Source organism: Micromys minutus (genome assembly GCF_963924665.1).
Source record: "Micromys minutus genome assembly, chromosome: 31".
NCBI lineage: Eukaryota > Metazoa > Chordata > Mammalia > Rodentia > Muridae > Micromys > Micromys minutus.
Window position 1 is genome coordinate 2,994,287 of NC_137966.1, and position 14,912 is coordinate 3,009,198.

Consider the following 14,912-nt stretch of genomic DNA (forward strand, 5'->3'; position numbering starts at 1 on the left):
TCTAGAACAAGCTTAATCTTGAGGTCTAGTTCTGCCAGAAGCATTCATTCCATGCCTTACTAATGAGGAGAAAACTAGCTGTTAGTCATAGGGACTCCCCCAAACCAGGAGCAATGGTTTGGGCATGATTTGAGTGTATCCCTGAGGGCTTCCATGTCGGAAGCTCGATCCTCAGTATGGTGATGTTGCCTAGTGGCCTAGTTGGCCACTGAAGGGAAGGTGTTTTCTGAATTAATGTTGGCTTTACAGAGTGAGTTATTTCTCATGATAACAGGTTGCTGAAATGATTCTGATCTACACATTTCACCACATTCTTTTCATACCATGTGATCTGCCTTCTCTCATGTGTTCCCACCATGATGCTGCCTTCATGTTGTGGTGGAGCCCAGGAAACCCTGACCTACAAGCCTGAGCAAACAGAGCTGCCTGATCTCCGACTTTTAGTTTCAACACTATGAGCTACATAGAAATCTTTTGTAGTATTATCTGCCCCTTGGTGTTTTGTTAGAGGAAAAGAAAATGGGCTTGTATCCCGGAGGGGTGGGATTTTATCATATGCACTCCACACTTTAGCTATGGCGGTTGATATGATATAATTATAATGTTATTAAAATATACTTGATAGTCTCACTAACATGCTTAGCTGCACGTTTGAAACAGTTCAGGGTCACCCAAAGTCACAAAGGAGGTAAGTGACAGATTTGTGGCTAGGCAGTGGAATTCCTGACTAGTAGCCTAATACTCTTTCTCTGACATGTGGGGAACAGTCAGATCAGAGGTCATGCAGAGGTCAGAGAGGACCTGAAGTGGTGTCCCCATGCCTCTGGAGTTCCTCACCTCAGAGTTCTGGCCACTCTTGTATAATTCGGGCAATGCCAGGAGTGTTTCTGCAGAGACATCTTTATCGAGGATTCCAAAGATGATGGGAGGCAAGGACGTGAAGAAGAGATTGAAGAATATCATCTGCCAGTAATCGATCATGGTGGAGCCAGAGAAGCCACAGAAGAACTGGTACCAGAACAGCAGGTTGACGTAGCACTGCAGGCAAGGAGCATGGCTTCATGAGTGAGGGCCCTGTATGTCCTGTGATGGACTTCAAAGCACAGGTTTGGGAAGTAGAGAGGCTGGATTTTACATACCTGGGTGTATCCATCACTAGCTCTACGACCTTGGGCAAGCTAAGTCATCTCTCTGAACGTCTTTTTATCATCAGTCATGGCGCATGATACACAAACAGTAACCCAGTAGTAACAGAAAGAGGGAAGGGATGATAGAGAACTGAGCTGTGGACTTCCAGGTAAGAGGGCAGATTACAGGTTGACTCTCTAAAGAGGAGAGTAAAAGCAAGGGTAAAGACAGGAAAAGCTTAGGAATCAAGATTCCCGGCACAGGTGACACCTCCTGGCAGAGGGAGGAGACTCAGACGCTGCGTCTGTAGCTCATACAAATTTCATTTTCCAGATCTCTGGTCATGGCTGGGCTGTAACTTATATTCCTAGACCTTGCATGCTAGGCTGTTGCTGCTTTAATTTCCCCCTGGCTTAGCTTTGCTGGGGATTGAGCCTTCAAGAGCTCAGTATGAAGGAAGGTTCCCTGATGCGAGCGCAGAGACACCCACATATTGCTAGACAGAAATTCAAGGAACACGAGAATCAAGATGGCACAACTCCTCCATAATTACACAGTTCTTCAGTTATGGGATTCAGAAAGGTGAAATGCTGGTGGAATATTTCTTTAAAAGAACATAGAAAATGTTCTAAATCCAGTGGGGATCCTAGAGAGGAAAGTCAGAACACAGAAAACTCAAGATTTGGATGAAAAAAAAAGGGAAAGATATTGGAAGAGTTTTTTTTTTAAAGCTGGAAATGAAAGCTCAATGAATAAAATGAAAACCCAGTGGAAAGTGTTTCCCAAATACTCATCCTAGCAGGAGAAAAAACTTCCAGGGATGCAGGAGAGGAAAGATGAATCCTTGCATTTAAACGTCAGTAAATGTGTACGTCCATAGCATCCCTAGGACATGGGGCCTGACCAGGATAACAGACCCTGACATGTGAAACAGAAGAAAGGACTGAGGTAAACCAAAGGCACAGATGATCTGGGGGAGGAAATAAGCATTTAGAACTCCCAAGAGATACGAGCAGAGAAGTATGACGTACTGTAAAGTCAATGTGTCAAAGCACAAAGTTAGATGTGGTGATGCGAGTCCTGTAGGGACAGGGCAGTAAAGTGTGTGCCACTCAAGTGGTGTGCTGTGTGAACTGCTTCTGAGAGAACCCAGGTTCACAGCTGCCCGCTACTCACTCTCCAAGGGATCAGATGTTCTATGCCATCTCTACAGGCTCTGGACTCTCACACGAAACAATCCCATATCACACAAATTAACGAAAATTTCTTCATAAAAATCTTAAGAAAAAAGAAAGCTGTGAGAGGAAAAAGCGACAGACAATTCACAGAGACAGAAACACCAGAATAACATCAGATTGCTAACCAGGAACCATAAAAATCAGGACGTCATGCAGTGATCTACCTTAATCCCCGAGACCAGTACCTAGAGCTTTTCAGTTCCAGATAAAGACAGACAAATGTCACACATTCTCCCAATGGTGGCTGTCTTCAATGGGAATATAAAAGCTGGAGTAACTGAAGAAACCAGGAAGTAAGAGAAGACCAAGAGAAAGGACTAGTAAGATGCCAGTGGCATGAACAGGTAAATATGGAGGCGGGGCTTATTTAAGGATCAGGAGATGAGCCAATGCAGAAGGGAGGAGTAATAACACTAAGACTGTTTGAAAAAGTCCTAAACATTTAATATTTACCTAAAATTACATACACACACACACACACACACACACACACACACACACACACACACGTGTGCGTGTGCGTGTGTACATGCATACCTTAAATGAAGTTACCCCACTTGAACTGAACCAAAATTCATATGGACACACACAAGGTCTGGGATACTTAAAATGATTCTTATCTAATGATGTTACAGAGCCGCAGTAACAAAAGCAGCTTGGCATCGTCTGGAAAGGCAGACACGTAGACCAACAGAATAGACCAGAGGACTTGGAAATAAATGTACACAGTGACAGCAGTCTGATTTTCATAGAAAAATGTCAAGCATTTTCTTTTTGATAAAAGCTATTTTGTGTGTGTGTGTGTGTGTGTGTGTGTGTGTGTGTGTCCACATGAGTGCAGTGCCTGCTCTGGTCAGAAGAGGGCAATCAGGTTCTGCAGAGTAAGGAGTTACAGGTAGTCGTGAAAAGCTTTAGGTAGGTACTGAGAACTGAACTCAAGACCTCTGGAAGAGCAGCAGTGCTCTAACCACTGAGAAATCTCTCTAGTGCCCTAACTGTCTAATTGTCGACAAAGCTGTCAAAACTGCACACTGGGGAAAAAGCAGCCTCTTTAATAAATGGTGCTAAGAAAACTGTATATCCACATGTATAAGAAGGAAGTTAGATTCCCATCTGTCATCTTGTGTGGAAGTAAATTATAAATAGGTCCAGAAACCTGAATGTAAAACCTGAAACTTTGAAGCCTCTCTGAGAGAAAACAAGATACAGGCACAGGAAAAGATTTTCTGACTGGGACTTCAGTGGTTCAGGCCATAATCCCCTAAATTGAGAAAGAGAATTAGGTGAAGTTAAGGAGCTTCTGCACGGCAAAGCTTCTTAAAAACCATCACCATGGTAAAAACACTGTCTGTGCAATGCACAAAGAAAGACTGCCAACTGTGCATCCGAAATGGGATTCGCACTCAGGCTGCGCAGATAACTGTAATTAACCACCTACAACCATCTAACCAATAACTGGGCTAATTAGCTGACTACATGGTTCTCAAAATAAATACAAACTGCTAATATCTGAAAAAGTGTCCACGATCCTTAGCTCTCAGGGAGGTGCCAATTTCGGCTGATGTCAGCAAGAAGGTAAGTGACCACGATCGATCGGTTGGTCAGAGGATGATGAAGGAGGGATGTTGCAAACAGCTGGAGTGAACAGAACTTGGGCAGTTACTATGAAAAGCTCTGTGGAGGGTCGTTCCTCAAAATCTGTCATGTGGCTCGTCTTTGATATATACTCCAGAGACTCTAAGTCCATACACAGAGATGCTGCATGGCTATCTTCATAGTTTCACCATACATGATGGTCAGGGAGTGGAAACAGATGAGTAGATATGGAACATGTGGTGTGTATCTGTAAGTACTTACATATGTGTGACCCTAGCTCATGAAACTAGAAAGGATCATGGGGGGTATTTTAAAGGGGCTGAGGGATAGGGTAAGGTAATATGCAAAATAAGAAGGGGTAATTGAGAGAACAGAGGAAGGCAGCTGTGGGGGGGGGGCGGACACTGGGATGGAGTGGTTTGTGGGGGGATGAATGGGAACAAAGGCTAATGATGGTGTCTGAAGGGGTCATAATAAAACCTACCACTGTGGATGCAAACTGAAAAAAATTAATACAAGTTAGTCAATGAGCAGGAAACCTCAGCGAAAGGCGACCTCATGAGGGTTACCATGTGATGCCTTTCTGATGACCTTGTAATTCAGAAGGGTAAGTTATAAGGCTTAAATATGCCATTTTTTTAACTGTGTCTCAGCAAGTAGGCCTGGCTAGCCTGAAATTTACTATGTAGATCAGGATTGCCTCAAATCCACAGATCTGTCTGCCACTGCTTCTCTAGTGCTGGAACTAAATGTATACACTGGTGTTCCAGGTTTTACTTCTGTCTTGACAACTCTCTTTCTGTCCAAGATCCTCCTACCAGAAGTGTCGGGTTTCCACTGGTAACCATATTGTAAAATGGTTTGAAGTATGGATCTAGCATCAGGGAATTGAGAGGTTCAAGACCCAAGGCTTAAAGGTAGCAGTGGGGGTGAGAGGGGATGTCTTACAAGAACTTACTCAGTAGATTTGTGCCAAACTAGCACCCTCATTTACTAATGGCTGGGTTATTATTATTTTTTAAAAGACATGGTCTTGGAAGGGCTTTGAACTCTCAGTCTTCCCATGCCAGCCTTCCAAATGCTAGGATTAAATGATGCCACATCTGATAAGGTTATGTTAATTGGAAGAGTCTATTATCATTATCAATAATAAGACTTGAATGCGATTATTAGTTCTAACACTAACTACATTATGACTGAGATATACCAGGTTTGTATCTAGTACATTTGATGCGCAGTACTCATTACTATTAGTTTTAACCACAGGAGAGGTTATTGCTAGTATCATCAAATGCATGTCATTAATAAATATCAATACTATAGCAATATTACTAGGTCCAATCTAAAAATGAAGCTCCAAGATACACAGTTGCCCCTTATCCTAATTGAAAACTCAGGTGCTTGTTTCTAGCTCTCAAAGTTCTTTCTCTTTAGTTATTCTGGACTTTTCCAGGTCCTTGGTCCTATCTTTGGGTTACATAGTAAGATTCGTCTAGACCACCATAGCCAACAAAGCAGACATTTGTTGCCAGTCTTTACGGGAATAACATTGTCATCTCCACATGGACAGGGCATTTCCTCAGGGTAAGGAAGTTTTCTTCCTGGAGAAGTCCACACATTGCGTCCACTGGCTAGCATGCTGACTAGCACACAGCAGACATTCAATAGGCATTTGAATAGATGAAGTAAATCTGTTTTGTCCTGGCATGCATCTGGAAAATTTAACATCACAGAGTATATCCTGCCCCTAGAGGATGGTTTCCACTTTCCCTCTGGTCTTTGAATCTCACAGGGAGCACACGGAACCCTGTGAGAGCAGGGCTGAGATCCGGTGCCCATTCTTCCTCCCGAGATGCTCCATTACAGTAATTAATTCATTGTTCAAATTTCAGAGCAGGCAGGGCTTTAATCCCCCCTGGAATTGGTTTCGGATATGGAAGTCATAGTTTCCACCCTCTAATTACAGCTGGGAGATAATACCGCACCAGCATTGCAGCATTGAACTTGGCAACACGCTAGAAATAAATATCATTTGAGCGTTGAGAGTGTGGCCGGCTAGAGGTTTGCTTTCTGTTTCACAAATTTCATGCAGAGAAGAGGCTGTGCCGATTCCAAAGAGTGGGGTCCTTGGATGCAAAAGACAAATGAACCCAAACAGGGTGTTTTGAATTCTAAGTAAACTGTCCTTCATTCTCAGAGTGGATTTTAAGTCCCACAGAGTGACTCATTTGCATAGTAGACTGTGCTAATGTTACCACCCAGCTGATTTTTACCTAATTTCTGTTGTGTGGTTCTTTTTACGTATGCATATGCATTGGACTTTTGACAGAGACGTTCATTTCTGAAAAGGGAAGACCGTCTCAGAGCCTAAAACCATAGAGTAAGAGGAAAATGATATCATTTTATAGGCTACTATATCTGTCTTTCATCACCCAGTGTGTGTTAATTGTCCATTCTTCCTTAAGCAAAAAAAAAAAAAAAAAAAAAAAAAAAAAAAAAGAAATCAAATTCTGTTTTCATCAAAGATCCTTGAAGTAGGTGAAGGAAACCCAGCCCTTGCCCCATCCCTTAGTCCAACTAGTCTTTGATGTCTTCTTATAGTCGCCGTTAAGCACAGAGTTTTAAAATAAAAGTCTTTGTTACAGCTCCAGTGCCTCAGCTGGTGTTTGCTTTGGAACCTTATCAGGATAGAAACCAACTTTTGTTTAGGATACACAGACCCATAATCAATGGACCAACCAACCATGGACTGAAACCTCCAGAAGAATTAGCCAAAATAACCCTTTCCTCCTTTGTAAGTTGATTATTCTAGGTACTCTGCCACACAGATGAAGAGCTGACCAATCAGAGCACTCGCGAGAAATGAACCATTGCCACCTGCATTTTGTAGATGGAGAAACAGAATTTTGGAGACCTTCACAAGGGGCCCGACTCCAGGATCCACATTCATACACATTCATGCTGCTCCTATGTGCCACATGCTTTCTGAACAGCATTGCCATTTCTTATGACAACATTCCAGCAAGAAAGAGCTGCCCCCTCTCCTGTTTTAAGATTTAAGAGGAATCTATGGTCTATGGAGAAATGACCTGTGTTGCCCAAAGTTGCACAGTTAGTGAGATAAAAATCCAGGTCAGCCTGATTGATTCCCTCGGACAGAAATGCTCCATCCAGTATTCTGAGAGACAGAGCTCTGGCAAGGACTCTGTGACGTGTGTGGGCAGTGACACTGGGGACACTCACCACGTTCTTGTAGAAGTAATACACGACCATCCTGGCCAGGCGTGAGTAACACCAGTGACCATGCACAAGCAACAGCTTCTTGAGGTGGCTGAAGCGGGCAATGGCAAAGTCACTAGACATGACAGCCTAAGAGGAAAGCAGAGATGTTAGCAGTCAATTTACAACCATCAATGCCCCCAAAGATGCTCTCTTGAAGAGTGTGCTTTATTCTAGGTCTGCAGCATTCAGGGTCTGCCTGGCCCTTGTCATGTGCTCACTCTTAGGGGGCCCTTTAGTTTCCGACATCCCTCCTTCTTTTTTGGAAGCTGAAACCTTATTAGAATCTAAGAAGGGGGAGGCAGAAGAGCCAGAACTCTACTTGGTCCTTGTTTCCATGCATTTAGTCAGCAACTATTTATTAAGGCCCAGCGGCAGTTTCTGTTCTAGGGATGAAAGAGAGAACTGAATTCACCAGGTGGTTCTCAAACCTCTGAGCACCCTTCGGTGCTTCTGGAGTAGACCATTGGCATAACATACAGATGACAGCATTGGTTGCAAAGTTTGTTTACATGGTGGTGAGACAGGCATTCTCTCATTGTGGTCATTTATAAGAAAATACAAAGATCTTTTAAGAATGTGAGGCTTAGATGTGTTTGTAAGGAATCTTGGAATACTTTCAGATTCTATCAACTCCCCAAGCCTTAGTCTTTCTACAATGTATAATTATTATTGAAATTCCAAGTGGTAACACATAAAATATATAGCATCGCTGGCACATGGTAAATAGCTGACGGGTGACAGAGAACTTAGGTTGGTGTTCTTGTTCTCAGCAACAACGTAAAGCAACATCTTCTCTGGTGGTGAGACTACAAGTATTGGCAGTTCAAAAAACAGGGTCCGACTTAACTGGGAAAGAATAGCATCTCACTTTAGTATGCTTGTTGGTACACTATTAATTACCAATTAATTTATGAGGCAATAAAATATATTCAAATATCCCAATGTCTGTTACTCCTTATAGAGGTCACAAGAAGGCCTTATATGTAGAGTCAGGGAAAGGCTTTTATATATGCTGCGTAGCCTTGGAGTATAGCTACCATTGCTTTCTGTAGTAAGTGACATAGCCTCAATGTCCCTCTGTTTTTAAAGGACTGAGTGGTAGGATTTTGATGAAAGAGGACAGAGATGCATGGAGGACCCCGACAGTCAGTCAGTAATTCTGTGAGGCTCAAAGGAAGATTTCTTCAGCACTGTAGGATATTCCCCTAATCTACAGCAAGGATAAAGGCGAGCAGACAAGAAGAAAGGGGAGAGGAAGGGCCCGGTACCTGCATGCCTTCCTGGCCAGATATGCCAACGCCAATGTCAGCAGCTTGAATCATGCTTACGTCATTGGCTCCATCCCCTGAAAGAGAAGAGGCCACTGAGTGTCTTTACACCGGTCCAACCACACAGTGATGAGAAGGTTCAGAGTGGCCCATTTGTACAGTTGAATCCTTTCAACAAATAACCCAAACAGGATACCACTTTTACCATATCTGGCCTGAAAGTCTTCTTGTTCTTCAATTATGGATAAGAATAAACCCCACTTTATTTTAAGTCTCTCAATGAGTACTTATTGATGTGTTTTTTTTTTTTTACTCCCATCAATGGTGATGAAAAGTGTCATGAATGGTCCTTTACAATGTACAGAAAGGCCTTTGCAAATCTCAGAATAGATTTTGCTGACCAGTAAATTGAGAATCTGACCAATTTTGAGACTTGGTGAGGGCTGTCCATCCTGTGAAGGCATGTAGTAGTGTTGAAACTTGGGTCTTTCTGTTCTGGTTCTGGGGCTATTAGGGATCTGCTATAACTTGTCTCTTGTGTGTTTGCGGGTTGGTCCCCAGCTGGTGGATCTACCCACTGAGAAGTGATTGTGTCATAAGGGCTCTGACTCTGAGTGGAGCAGTCCAGTCATGGATTTATAATGTGATGAGAGTTAGTGGGAAGGGGGATCTGGCTGAAGGAAGAAGGTGACTTAGAACATGCCTTTGAAGGGTGTCTTCTTTAGGTGCCTTCTTGTTTCTAAGTTTTGGTTGCAACAAGGTGGCACTTCTATCTTACTCCCTACATTATGACTTTGTGTGTGTGTGTGTGCATGTGTGTGTGTGTGTGTATATATATATGTGTGTGTGTGTATGTGTGTGTGTGTGTGTGTGTGTGCATGTGTATGTATGTGTATTTGTGTGTGTGTGTGTTAGAGCTAGAACAAATGCTAAGTGAGACTGTACCATGGGGTCACTTTTCCCCTGAGATCCTACCTCACACTTCAGGAGGATGTAGTGTAGCCAGAACTGAAACTGCCCAAACCGTGAACAAAATAAACAGTCACTCACTTGAAACTGTTCAGGTCAGATATTTTATCACAATGACAAAGAGGTGACTGAAACAAAGCCTAAGAGCCTTCACTATTTTATTTTGACTTGAACCAACTACCATGTCAAGGTAACTAGAATTTGGGGACAGCCAGTTCATCAGAGACGCACGGAATGAATGGTATTCAGTTTTCTGTGTAAATACAGAAAATGATATCTATTCACTGCATCTTTTGGCTGAGCTATAGTAATCACATTGAATGAATTGGGATTTCATGAAACTGGAGGTAAGGCCATGAAAACAAACATACATACACACACATGGACACCCTACTTCTGATGTCAAGACTATGGAATAGATTTTTCTCTGATTTAGTAAAAAACTCTATCTATAATACAAAAATAGTTACCATCTTATATCTATTGAAATGTGGCTGGTGAAGCTCTATTTAATTCAAGAAGCCACATACAGTTCTAATACCGTAAGAGCATCTTATAGAACTCAGATCTCCCCAGTGCTTTATATTGTAAGCCAGAGCTCAGCAAATTAAACTCTCTAAAGGATCAGATAAATATTTTAGGCTTAGTAAGCTACAAAGCAAAGTGAAATAATTGTTGATGAAAGGCTGGTAGTATTAAACTTTATGTTTAAAAATACAAAAGACATTATAAGCTTTCATACAAAAATATATAGTAGGCTGGAGTCAGCCTATGGGCTATGGTTTGGTGACCTCTGTTAGAGACAGTGTTTACTGTATTTGCCTCTGGAACCTACTGGTTTTGCCTAGTAGCTTCTCATATATAAGCTGTAATTAACTTTACATTGTTCATCATAGAAATTAATGAAATGGGAGAGGAGAGAGAATAATTCTTCTGCAAGTATTTGGCAACAAATATATGGAGCTTTAAAATGTTATCACTAATATTGTACTCCATAAATTTATACAATTTATGTGCCAATTAAAAATGTAGTAGTTGCTTTTCTTGGTAGACCTTGTCGTTATAATAGTGATTCTTTCTCAATAGCATGGCAGTCCATAATTTTAATCCTCTCAAAGGCAGAATAAACCTAAGCTTTGCCTTCTTCTGTTGGCATACCAGGAGAAGCAGAGGTGTGGAATCATGCTATTTCTCGCCTTGTTGGTTTTGTTTTCTGTTGCTATGGGAGTGAAGCCAATCTCCAACCTCAGAGAATATGTGCTAGGCTTTTGCCTATTGTGTATCTGAATTACAGAAGAGGACAATTCACAGTATTGAAGTAGTAGTGTAGTTGCTAAGGACATGTTCCTTTTATTTTTATTTTTTTTCCTCTGAGACAAGATCTTATATATCCCAGACTGGCCTACACCTCTTTGTGTTGGTGAGGATAATTTTGAATTTTGGTTCCTATTCCTGCTACCTCCTAAGTGTTCAGATTATAGGTCTATGCCACTGTGCCCGGTCCACCCAGTTTTTAAATTCAGTTTTTATATTACACGTAGAGACTAGGAAAAGTAATATGATGGTTTCCAAAAACAGGAGAGAGAGAAAAAAGGGAGGCTAGAACATCTGTAGAGATGATCCTAAGTAGGATAGCATAGTTACCCTTATCTGTGTGTGTCTGAAACCATGGGCAGCAATACACTCTATAGACAGGTAATAATAATAAGTTTTAATTCATAAGCTGTGTCTAACAAAAGGTCAACAATAACTAATAATGTAATATTATAGCAATTTATAACAATGTGTCATAGTAGCTATTTAAACTCATGAATGTTGATTTCTATACTTATCTACTCTTAGGCCCAAAGGCAACTACAATTGCAGAGAGTGAGACTAGGTTGCTGTATGTGATCTGAGAGATGAAGGGCAGGGATACATGTACGGAATGTGCTTATTATCAGATCAATTAGTGACTGAGACAGACCCTGTCCCTGTAAGCTCATGTATAGTAGGTAACGATGGGGATGGAAATCCCTCAAAAGGGCAAGATAGGGGGATGGTTGTAGAGTGTTTTATAGAGCATTTTCTAGACAGGCTTGGAGAGACGGCAGTGAGGAGGAAGGCCCACAGAGAATGGCAAGGAGTTTAATTTGGGCAGAATATGAAGAGCATAGTGATAAGGCATGAAAGTTGGCCATGATAAGAAACACCATCAGCGAGTTAGTGGAGACCAGATCATAAAGATTCCTATAAATCAGGCTTGTTGTTCCTGGGAGGTACTCAGTGGGAAATTTTTATTCCTATGCTTGATGTGATTGATCCTTTATCTTCTGACCAATTTATCATCAACCAAAGAGAGTAGATTAAGAATATGCTTTGGATATAGAGGCGCTAAAATTCAAAATTCAAAGATACCCCTTAATAATTTGAAATACCCCTACCAGCCTTCTAGCCCCAGAAGAATAGCAAATTTATAGAGAGCCTAGGCATTACCATGGTAACATAATTTTGGAAGGGTGCTAGAAGATGTTTCTGAGTGGCACTCTCTTGCTTGCCTATTTCTGGAAGAAATAGTTTTTAAAACTATTTTCATGTTTTGAGTTCAAGGCCCTTGTTTGGCAGTGACCGCCATCTAAGATCCGATTTTTATTTAGCTAACTAGCCAGCTCTAAGAGCTTTGATCATTGCTCTAATCTACTGGCCCCTGCTTCATCTCCTAACATTGGCATCTTGATTGTGATTTTTTTTTTTTTTTTAACAAAGACAATGAACCTCTGCCTACTCATACCAGTTTCCAAAGCTGACCCAGGTCAGGCCATTCCTGCCAGGATACCACCCACATCCCAGCGTGAAGGGTACCTATGGAAAGAGTCATGGCGCCCAGCTTGTCTCGCACCAGCTTGACGATCATACTCTTCTGCAGTGGGGTGGAGCGGCAGCACAGGACAGAACGACAGTACTGAGTCAATTCCAGGAACTTCTCTTCCAGCTTTCCCTGGAAGATTGCATTCAGTGTCTTCCCGTCAATGACCAGCCCAATTTCAGAAGCCATAGCTCCCGAGTTAACAGATGGCATCTTAGATGGAATGCGGTACCCGCAGAGTTTTCTGGCTGGCTGCTGCGGTTCATGAATTCTCTTTACATCTTCCAATGCGCAGTTGAGGATGGACTCACACGTTCCCTGCCGAGTGTCATGTAATTAATATATAATACATGTAAGTATTAGTAAGCAACCTTGCTTGTTAAAACTGTACCCTTTTAGTAAGATAAGATATAATACTTTTTATAAGACTCCATTGTATAAGTGATTTAGGATTTTTTTTTCCCTCTACATTCATTATTTCTCTGTAGCATTTGAAACAGTATTAAACCGTACTAACTTCTGAGACATTAGTGGCTGGAACAGAAGGTGATTTGGGAATAGAAGTGGCTGTTCCAAGATGGCAACTGGGTATAAGATAAAAATCAGCACTAATAAGTTGGTAGACACTGTCAGTAGTTCATACTGTTGTATCAGCTGTTTTCTGTCTCCTCCAAGTCTCCCCAGCTCCCTGTTGTGCCCTTATACATTGTTGTAGGTGTACCTAGTCTTGGTTTAGAAAGGACCTAAACGAGGAGTAACTTAGTACCTTAGTCAATGTCAGCCAAACAGTAGTGATGCAGGAGCCTTACTTCTTCAAATGTGGCTTCTAACTTAAAAAGAAATCGACCACCCTCTGTAGATCTATTGGTCTATTCCACAGAGATCTTAAGAACTGTGCTAAACAGTATTTTTCATGTTGGTCTGAACTGACCATGAATGTGAAATTCTTATTGGTTCAAAGAGTGATTTTTTTTCTACTTTTGAGATGGTCTTTTGATACAGTTCAGGTTGGCCTTGAACTTGTGATATTACTGCTCCCCCTTTCAAGTGACTAAAGATGTACCACTACCATGCTAGTTTTATGATTTTTCATAAATGATGCTATTTTGAAATTCAAAGAGGAAGTTGTTTTTAATTAGAAATTCTTGTCTAACATTTTGAATTATATCAGTGATAAAATCAAATCATAGTACTAATTGTTCTTCTGATATCTTTTCAACTCCTGTAAACATCACCTTTTAATGAAGCTTGAGAAGGTAGAAGATAATAATATAAATAACTTTAATAGCCTGTTATACTCATAACTGTAATTTCCATGTAATTATGGCATGCATGCATTTCTGTATGGATGTTGACACATGTGTGTGTGTGCCCGTGTCCTGTGCATATGGAGGCCAGAGGGATGTTGGGTGCCTGCCTTGATCTTTCTGCACTTTACCAAGGCAAGGTCTCTTCTCACTAAATGTAAAACTTGCCAATTTGGCTAGTCTGTCTACCAGCCTGCCCTGGGAATTCCCTGTCTTAGCCTTCTAAGTGCCAGGAGTACAGGCATGTCCCAGGCCCACTTGTTATGCAGGTTTTGGGGCTCTGAACTCTGATCCTATACTTGTGCTACAAGTACTTTATGGTTTGAGCCATCCCCTAAGCCTATCAGGTTCTTTTTCCCATGGTAAGGGATGCTATTTCTTTATTAGTCAAAATTCTAAAAACCTATTCTAAAAGTAAAGTATTATTCAAATGAGTTAACTTAAATAAAATCATTAAAAGAAGTAGTTGAGGTGCTACGTAGATTTGGGTGGATTTTGGCGAAGTTACTCTTTGAGTGACAGATCTAGGGCAGCTCGATGTACTGTTTAACAATCACTGGAGTATTTCCTGGAGCAGATACAGCTCATTTTCCCCAATCTTCCCCTAGGAGATGCTAAATTGCTTGTTGCCAGAAGTGCAGGGGCCACAGAAACTGGTTCTGGAGTATAAACCTTTACTAGAGCATTTATTTAAGAAAGATAATGGGGGTGATTCTTGCTGGAAGTTGGGCATTCCATTTGCATAAATCCCTCCAGACTGGACCACACAGTCACCGGAACTGTGCTGTCCTGGCTAAACCTGAATGCATTTATTTCCACGTTTTAATCACAATGGTTGTTGTTGCTGAATAGTTAACATTTTGTTGGTAACCTGCAGTAAACAGTGCTAAGGTGGTTCCTTCCAGCAGTAGACTCAAGGACTCTCTCCCAAAGAAGAGAATTTTACTCTCTCTCTCTCTCTCTCTCTCTCTCTCTCTCTCTCTCTCTCTCTCTCTCTCAAATAATGCATCTTTCTTCATGGTATAAAAACCAAACGTAAATCTTTCCAAACTTCTATTCTGGGGTCTAGCTCAGGCATCGAGAGGCCAGCATTCTCTCCCACTCTGGTCGCCTCCATTCACCTGCCTTTCCACTCATCCTTTCCCATGCCATATACTAGGTTCCCTCTTCCCACTGCCCGTGGATACAGTGCCTGTCTTATCTGCTGAATCCCAACTCTGCTCTTACTTTCTACACTCCTTACTTCACTTTCTATACCTGCCTCCCAAACTCCTAATGG

General features: G+C 41.6%; 1 protein-coding gene across 1 annotated transcript in view; it reads right to left on the reverse strand.

Moving 5' to 3' along the window:
• ATP10B (ATPase phospholipid transporting 10B (putative)) overlaps positions 1-14,912 on the reverse strand; it is a gene marked incomplete at both ends in the record, with an annotated part of 91,217 nt that overhangs the window by 7,269 nt on the left and 69,036 nt on the right. The window contains 4 exons of the mRNA XM_080942274.1: positions 838-1,038; positions 7,206-7,331; positions 8,513-8,589; positions 12,323-12,644. Of these exons, the coding sequence (XP_080798400.1) occupies positions 838-1,038; positions 7,206-7,331; positions 8,513-8,589; positions 12,323-12,644 (726 nt within the window). The remainder of the gene's footprint in view (positions 1-837; positions 1,039-7,205; positions 7,332-8,512; positions 8,590-12,322; positions 12,645-14,912) is intronic.